Here is a 9,563-nt window from a genome sequence, read left to right on the forward strand (position 1 = left end):
ACAATTTTGTCTCTGGTGTCTTTGGACAGCTCTTTGGTCTTGGCTATGGTACAAGTTTCAGTCTTACTGATTATATGGGGTAGACAGGTGTCTTCATGCAGCTAACGACCTCACACAGGTGCATCTGATTCAGGATGATACATGGAGTGGAGGTGGACTTTTAAAGGCAGACTAACAGGTTTTTGAGGATCAGAATTCTAGCTGATAAGACAGGTGTTCAAATACTAATTTGCAGCTGTATCACACAAATACATCATTAAAAACATTAAACGTACATTGTGATTTCTGGATTTTTCTTTTTAGATCATCTCTCTCACAGTGGACATGCACCTATGATGAAAATTTCAGACCCCTCCATGATTTCTAAGTGGGAGAACTTGCAATATAGCAGGGTGTTCAAATACTTATTTTCTTCACTGTATACGTATGTGCTGTGTGATTGCCTGCTGACCAATTTCAGGGTTAACCTCGCCTGTCGCCTGAAGATAGCGAGGGTGGGCTCTAGCACGTCCCCGATCGACGTGAGGAGAATCAGAACAGAGAATGAATCAATACTAGTGGTTCCATGGCACAGCAGCGATACTGTAGTCCAAATAACACAAAACACATAACACTCCAGGAAATGTGCTTTTTTTTGGGGGGGAGGCGGTGTTTGACACATGCTTGATGACTAACTGCCCACTGTAGTGATATAAATTGGGCAAGTTATTATCACTTAGTTACTTAAAATTACAGCAATCAACTTCTGACAGAATGAAGGTAGTTACTATTTTTACAGTGGTAGAAGGCTGACTCATGCCAGCATCCCAAAGTACGTACTTGGGCTTAGTTTTAGTCACAGCCAAATAATGGTGAAAAGGTGTCTAACGCTACATACAGTGCCTTGTGAAAGAATTCGGCCCCCTTGAACTTTTCAACCTTTCGGCACATTTCAGGTATACATCAAATTATATTTTTTTCTCAAGCATCAACAACAACTGGGACACAATCGTGAAGTGGAACAAAATTTATTGGATATTTTAAACTTTTTTAACAAACAACAATCTGAAAAGTGGGGCATGCAATATTATTCGGGCCCCTTGCATTAATACTTTGTAGCGCCACCTTTTACAGCTGCAAGTCGCTTGCGGTATGTCTCTATCAGTTTTGCACATTGAGAGATGGAAATTCTTACCCATTCTTCCTTGAACAGCTCAAGCTCAGTGAGGTTGGATGGAGAGGGTTTGTGAACAGGAGTCTTCAGCTCTGCCCACAGATTCTCGATTGGATTCATGGCAGGACTTTGACTTGACCATTCATTCATTTATTTGTGAACCATTCCTTTGTAGATTTGATTTTTAGGGTGTTTTGGATAATTGTCTTGTTGGAAGATAAATCTCCAACCCAGTCTCAGGTCTTTTGCAGACTCCAACAGGTTTTCTTCCAGAATGGTCCTTTATTTGGCTCCGTTCAACTTCCCATCAATTTGAACCATCTTCCCTGTCCCTGCTGAACAAAAGCAGGCCCAAACCATGAGGCTGCCACCACCATGTTTGACAGTGTGGATGGTGTGTTCAGAGTGATGAGCTGTGTTGCTTTTACACCAAACAGACGTCTTGGTGGATTTGCAGTGGTCTGATACTCCTTCCATTTCAATAGGATTGCTCATCAGTGAACTTCTGGAGTTTGCTGCACTGAAAGCAAAGGGGCAGAATAATATTGCATGCCCCACTTTTCAGTTTTTTTATTTGTTAAAAATGTATAAAATATCCAATAAATTACATTCCACTTCACGATTGTGTTCCACTTGTTGATTCTTGACAACAAACAAATGAAAATGTTATCTTTATGTTTGAAGCCTGAAATGTGGCAAAAGGTTGAAAAGTTCAAGGGGGCCGAATACTTTAAAAAGGCACTCTATATATCAGCAATTTAGTACAATTTTTTTCCAGTCTTTGCACGTTTTGAGTAGTTTAAACATTTAATGTGTTTGGAAACAAATCACTAAAATTACCTTACATGATTTTGAAGTCCTTTTGGTAAGCTACAACAAGATTCCTGCTGTTAAAAAACACTTATTAAAAACAGCAGCGCTTGTCTTGTGCCAATGCTTTGGCACATGACTGTACTTATTATAGTTTGTAGTTTTTTGTTTTGTTACATTTTAATAGATATTACGTGAAACACACAATGTGGAATTAGTCTATCCATCCATCAATTCAATTTCTATGCCACTCATCCTGGAGCCTATTCCAGCAGCCGTGGACTGGTTGCCAGCCAATCGCTGGGCACACATACTGTACGAATGGTGAAAAACAACCATTCACACTCATACAGAACGGCCACACCATGGGTTTGATTGTGAGGTGTATGTGGAAAGTAGTCGGCTATCGTACCGCCAGAATGTGCTGTACAGTATATATATATATATATATATATATATATATATATATATCAATAAACTTTCCTTTCCACATAACGTCTGGCAGCAGAACAAAATGAACAACGACAAAAAGATTGATTTCTTTTTGGAAATGCCTTCTGTATATTACATAATCGTTCGATTTCGCTGGAGGGCTTGAGCTCATAATGTGACCAATGACTTTGACAAATAAAAACTTTAGATGCCTCACAGTACATCCAGACATCTGATGTTTTGTGAGTGCACTTTAAAAGTTTGATGACAATACGAGGCACATAGAGCATATCATCGCTCTTCCTGTCTCTTAAATCTTTGGAGTCCAAAAAATGTTTTTGTGAGAAGCATGAAATTCTCAGTATGTTCCGCAGTGTGTGGACACCAGCGAAGGGCGGGTGGAGGAGCCCCAATTAAAGCCAGATGTTCTGCAGTGGTGTCGTTACGTCACCTGTGCAAAAAACATTTGTTTCAAAAACGGTGAGTCAATAGACGATTCAAATGTCTAATTTTTAACATTAGGTTTGAAATCATTCTAGAAGCCAGATTAAAAGATGTTTTGATCCAATGGTCCAAGCTTTGGTGGCTGAGGTGTGAAAATGATGTGTCACGTAATTTCAAAGTATGTCCTGCCATGAACCGCTCTCAAGGCCGTTGAAGTAGCTGTGAGGAATCTGACCAGCATGTGTTAAAATTCACTCCCACACCACCACCACCGACCATCATCGTGATCAGAACACAAAGTGAAAGCCTATCTTCATCATCATCTTTGGTGTATTTGTATTCATCCAACTTGGGTGTTTCTAACATTTTGTTCACAAACTTACAAATAACGCTCAGTTTTGATGCAGAAAAATGACATGCAGTTTATGGATTGTTCAGTAGTCATAAGGGTATTGCAGTGAAGCTGGAACTTGGCCCTTAGTCAAGGTGAAGAGAATTACAGCTCCAAATGTCATCAGTTTTATGATAAAACATTCAGGATTTTGCTACAAAGCAAATGAATGTGAGGAAATGACTATGAAAACAGTCAAAATTTATGTAATCAGAGGGACTTTATATGTGCAGCACGGTGCACAGCGGGAAAGCGTTGGTCTCACAGTTCTGAGGACCCGGGTTTAATCCCGGCCCTCCCTGTGTGGAGTATGTATGTTCTTCCAGTGCCTGCGTGGGTTTCCTCTGAGCACTTCAGTTTCCTCCCACATCCCCAAAACTCGACAGTATGTTTACAGGTTTGCAACTCGACTTGAACGACAACAAGTCTTGACTTCACTTGGGCTTGAGCCCAGTGACTTGAAAGAACTTTCTTCTTTGACCAAAGCACTGAGAAACCATCACTTTGTATCTTTCTTTCAATAGTTAAACCACATTTGATAATTACTGTTTTACTACATAAAAATAGGATCAGTGACAACATCATTTTGAAAGTCTTTCCGATTATTTATTAGGTGGAGGTGTTCCATGGGATTATCGCTAATGTGTAGGTAGGTCTTATTTTATAGCAGTGAACAACACCCTGTTGGGCATCATCTGGTAGCGGAATTGACCCAGAGGTCATTATTTCACACATCACCTAAAGTAATATACAATCATTCATTTTATGAGCCGCTTATCCTCACGAGGGTCGCGGGAGTGCTGGAGCCTATCCCAGCTGTCATCAGGAAGGAGGCGGGGGAAACCCTGAACTGGGTACCAGCCAATTGGAGGGCAAATAGAGACAGATACGTCGTATTGACATTCACCCCTAAGGGCAATTCATTGTGTCCAATTAACGTTGTATGTTTTTTGGGATGTGAGGAAAGTAGAGGGCCTGGAGAAAACCCCACACAGGCCCTCCACAGGATGACCTCTGGTCATCTGAACTGTGAGGCCAACGCTCTACAGCTGTGCCACTCCTCAAATTATTCCTTTTTTTTTTTTAATTGAGTTGAACAGGTTATGTCATATTGATGGTGAAAGAGTTTATAAATGATTCACCTTGGTCTAATTTTTTATATCACAAAAAAATGACAGAAAAGTTCAGTGTCACCATTTTATAGCCAATGTAAATATTAAATATGAATTAATAACTCTTGCACTATAAAGAAAATCCACCCCGCACCCTAAACAAACACAGTAAATTACATTATTTTAATTGATAATATTTTACAGTGCATTTATTGTAATTTGTTACAAGTATTAGAGTACTTTGGCTTACAGTATTTAACAGTGCATTGACATTTATTTCAACAGCATTTCCCTGATTTAACAGTGAATGTAATTAATTTTAACAGTATATTCAGTCCGCGATGGTAGGATAGCTGTACTTTATGGTTATTTTCAGTATATGCCAGTATTTTACTGTTCCAGTATGTTACTCTTACACCACAGCCATGTCCAGGGAAACTCTGAGGCGGATGGTCCACCGCTGGATGCTCTCAAGCTGATGGGTTTTCATTTGCCTGTTTTTGTCCCCACATTCTTCTGCCTGTCAGTTAGTTGAAGCCTGGTCCCCACGCTCGCAGGTGACAAATGCCCCAAAAACATGCTGTTGTGCTTTAAATTCCTATAAATCCTAGAAATTAAAGGCTACAGGGCTTCCTATTTGAGACTGAACGGCATATCGATCTGAACCCAGCCCATACATCTCAGCGGTTCAAATCCCAATTCTGATTTTATATCTCTAACAGTAAATTGCTCTCCGATTGTGATTGATAACCTGTTCTCAATTGGATTTCCTGCACAAAGGAAATTATGATCCTGCTTTACATTTTCCTGTTCATGTTGACCAAGAATTTACAGTTAACCTAAGTGCAAGGATGACATTTTGACATCCATCCATTCATTTTCGTCACCGCTTATCCTCACGAGGGTCACAAGGGGAGTGCTGGAGCCTATACCAGCTGTCAATGGGCAGGAGGCAGGGTACACTCTGAACTGGTTGCCAGCCAATCGCAGGGCACATGAAGACAGACAACAGTCGTACTCACAATCACACCTACAGGTGATTAAGAGTGTCCAATTAATGTTGCATGTTTTTGCGATGTGGGAGGAAAGAGGAAACCGGCATCCCCAGAGAAAACCCACGCAGGCACAGGAAGAACATGCAAACTCCACACAGGCGGGTCCGGCATTGAACCCGGGACCTCAGAACTGTGAGGTCAATGCTTTACCAGCTGATCCACCGTACTGCCATTTTAACAGTAATCCTGAATTTAAAATTACTAATTACAAAATGCAGTTTTATGATAAATTACTTATCTGTTGTTATTAATATACAACTCATTTAATTAAGTAGAAACCTTTTTCCACAATGACTTAGGACTAATTATTGGATGAAGAAGGAGTGAGAGTATCTCAGTCCATAAGGAATTCACCATAAATGACTACGCTATTGAGCTATAAGAGCTAAAATGACAAAAGAACGATCGGCCTAATACAAAAGGCGTGGAAATTGGGACTCCCAGTAGATGCTGATGAGAAATTAATTGCTTGTGAGTAAAAGTGATGGATGCTGGAACAATGATCTGATATCTAAGAAATATATTGCATGACCCCAAATTTTGGTTACTGTCAAATAATATGTTGCTTCCAAGCTATGTGTGTGATGGATGATACGTCAGTCATGTGGCCATAATGCCTCCAGCGTCGTATAACAGGACAAATGGCAATCTCCACGAAAGAGAGAGGCATCAGATAGCCGTGCCAGAGGAGTTGCACAAATGGGAAACTCTGGCAGAAGAAATGGGAGAAATTTGTGCAAGATTTAACACAGCGTGGGAAATGAGTGGGGAGAGCTTGCAAGCTAGCTAGCTGACATTGAATGGAAACATTGTCACTTCAAACATTTTATGGCAATAAGACGGGTGCAACACCAAACGGGGTTTTACTTTTGGCCAGGATACGATGCGGGATCCAGGTTAAAGCATTCCATTTTCAACTAAAAAGAAAAACAGCGGCAGGCAAAGCATGGCAGTGTCATTTCTTTCCGGTTCAATATGTTAAATTGGATTTTTCATTCGTTGGAGAACCACGTCTTTATTTTGGAATAGTATAAGGCGTCATGATTTGTTACTGTCAATGCAAATTAGCAAGTGGGGATAGAGGGACAAGGTAAACTTATGAAAAAGGTGGTTGTTGTTCCTTTGTTACTGTGAATCCATTCATCCATTTTTGATGATGCCAGTCTTTTTAAGATTGTGGAGGGCTGGAGCTTATCCTAGTGGCCTTGGTGAGAGGTGGCGTTCAACCTGGACTCGTCGTCAGCCCATCAGATCTCACATTTGGATAAACAAGCCCTTCACACCAGTGGACGATTTAGTTTTCAATGCAACTAACATGCATAGTTTTGGAATATGGATAGAAGCTGGAGTACCCTGAGAAAAGTCACTTTGGCATTAAGACAACATGCAAACTTCTTTCAAAGGATATTTGACCCCGAATTTACTGTCTTTGAGGCTGACGTGCCAACCACGAGTCTGCTGTACTGTCATTCAAATATTATTTCTTTTGCCACTGTATTGATTATATTCGCATTTCTTTATCGAAGCCAGAAAACAAACCCACAAAGTTAAAAAGGGTTCATTCCTCAAAAGGTTTAAGGCAGAGGCAGGCGACATTTTGAAATGTTGTTCCAATGGAAATTGGGAAAGACAAAGGGAATATGCTTACAAAAACAGCAAACTCAAACCTGTCAAATGCTGATTTGTACGAATCAGACTTGAATTGAAAAAGAAAAAAGCGAGTTCATAATGAGTGTTTGGACAAACGGTATAAATACGAAATTGCTTCGTATAGACACCGACAGCCGTGTTCAGGGCTCCCAAATAATGCATTGTGTGTCAAAAAATTTAAGCGATTGTTCGACCGTCATCACCGTAGGGGTTTGGGCCGCAAACCACGTGACACTCAAATGCGTTTAGACACTTACTGGTCTCTCAGGCACGCGCCCTCCAAAAACATGCGATCCAGCGGGATGACAGTCTGGCCAAGGAACACATCGAGCCCAATCAGGACTCGGTGCATGACGGTGAGCACCAGGTCGGCGCTCCCGGGCGGGTAGGCTCCGCGGCCGCCTCCAGCTGCCCCGTCTGCCTCCAGGATGCCCGGGAGGAGCTCGAAGCAGCACTCTTCGGACCACACGGGCACCTCGGCCTTGTCCACCAGGCCAGTGGTGTACTTGTCCTTGCCCACCTGGACCACCGCGTATAGGTAGCGGCTGCCGTGTTTGCTCTTGGTCCGCAGCCCCCTGGCCCGGTGCACGGTGACATTGACGTGCGTGGGCACCCACCGCTGATCGTCGTCCAGATCGATGAGCGACATCATCTTTGACCGCCGCTTTTTAGCTGTCACTTTTCAGGCTGCGAGGCGGCTCGGAGCAGCCGGTGTGCACACGTCCATCCCGGAAGAGAACCGGCAAGCACGCCGGACGCGCCGTGCTGCAGAAATCAACGGCGCAGATCGGTCAAAGCTGCATAAATAACCCACCCCGAAAATAAAATGGCTCTGCACAGTACCGGAATGTCAACACATGCTGCTGAAGTTGTTCTGGGCGGAACCGTCACGGTCACATGATCAGCACTGAAAATGGATAGCAAAAAAAACCCCAAATACATTTAAAAAAAAAATCACATCTGTGAAAGCCACGTGCGACCATGTGCAGCCCATCGTCATCGCGCAACACGATGACGATGCGACACCAACATAAGAGAAAACAGATGACGACAAGGGGATGCAAGCTGTTGTATGGAACAACCGATTTTTTATTATACAGCATATGCGGCACAATTTTGGAGGCTTCCTGACGTGGTCGTCATCTCTATTGCTCTGACGCTATCTAATGGACACCGGCGTGAAATGAACAAAAAAAAAATGATGCAACGTTATGTGCATATTCAGCATACACGAGAGTATTGACACTGGTGACATACTGTACTGTGTCTTAAATATATAGAAATTCACTACCTCCTAAAAGTGAGTACACCCCTCACATTTTTACTCTATTCTATTTACCAGCTGTTCATTTGCACACATCTGTCTATGTATCAATTTGTAGCCATTATTTTTTTTTTGTGGACTGAAAATAAAGAACCTTTCCAATAAAATGAATATTACGGAAATCTTCATTTCCATAAATCCATTCAAAAATGTAAACTTTCATAGACCAATGGAGGGCAATTAGAAAAATTTTCAAGTATTTGTTTATTTTAAAATATTTTGGGCTTACAGCTCATAAAACCCACAAAATCAGGAATACTGTGATGAATCAGGCCGTATTTTGTAGGTCACCAAAAGAGATAACAGTGGCCTTCAGCGGATTATCAAACAGAAGATTCAAGAATCTAGCAGGGGTCCAGAAACGTGGAATGAGAAGGCAGTCATAGCTTCAAAAACAGCACATTCAGATGCATCTGGGAAATGTGCTACAACTGTCGGGTTCTTTGGGTTAAGTCCTTTCTGAGACAGAGCCAATGTAGGAAGGGTCTCAACTGGGTGAGAAGAACTGCACTGTTAGCCAGTGGTCCAAGGTCCTCTTTTTCAATGAAACTAAAGTGTGCCTTTCATTTGGGAATCAAGATCCAAGGGTTTGGTGAAAAACAGAACCCAAGCCGTTTGAGGTCCAGTGTGAAATATCTCCAGTCAGTCATGGCTTGTGGTGCAATTTCTAGTGCAAGTGTTGACAAATTCTGCTTTCGTAAATCAAAAGTCACCGCAACAATCTACTCGAATGTTTTAGAGGACTTGAGGATTTCTTCTCCTGGGGATCTCAATGGAGATGCAGATTTCATCTTCTAGCAGGACCTGGTCCCTGGCCGTACAGCCAAGAGCACCAAAAGCTGATTTGATGCCCATGCCTTCACAGTGCTTAGCTGCCCATCTAACTCACCGGATCTAACCCCCATTGAGAATTGATGGTGTATTATCAAGAGGCAAATGAAGGACACCATCCCCAGAAACAAAAAAAAATGATAGCAGGTATCAAGGAAAGCTGGGCCTCCAAAACTCCCAGGCAATACCACAGGCTTGTTGCCTCAATGTCACGGCACATCGAGGCAGTGATTCAAGCAAAGGGATTCCCAAACAAGTATGGATAGGTTTCCAATTACGCCATCTTTTGTGTCATAGAGGTCAGAGAACACAGGTGACAGATGAAGCGTGATTCACCTATTGTTAATTTATCTGATTGATC

At 42.0% G+C, this 9,563-nt stretch overlaps 1 protein-coding gene across 1 annotated transcript in view; it reads right to left on the reverse strand.

Annotated features, from left to right (window-relative positions):
• Nucleotides 1-8,355, reverse strand: part of rab11fip5b (RAB11 family interacting protein 5b (class I)) — a 33,330-nt gene extending 24,975 nt beyond the window's left edge. Inside the window, exons 1-2 of the mRNA XM_061835864.1 lie at nt 7,891-8,355; nt 7,305-7,812 (exon numbers count right to left, since the gene is read on the reverse strand). Of these exons, the coding sequence (XP_061691848.1) occupies nt 7,305-7,699 (395 nt within the window). The 5' untranslated portion in view covers nt 7,700-7,812; nt 7,891-8,355. The remainder of the gene's footprint in view (nt 1-7,304; nt 7,813-7,890) is intronic.
• Nucleotides 8,356-9,563: the final 1,208 nt, after the last annotated feature.

Source organism: Syngnathoides biaculeatus, chromosome 11 (assembly GCF_019802595.1).
Source record: "Syngnathoides biaculeatus isolate LvHL_M chromosome 11, ASM1980259v1, whole genome shotgun sequence".
NCBI classification, from domain to species: Eukaryota; Metazoa; Chordata; class Actinopteri; order Syngnathiformes; family Syngnathidae; genus Syngnathoides; species Syngnathoides biaculeatus.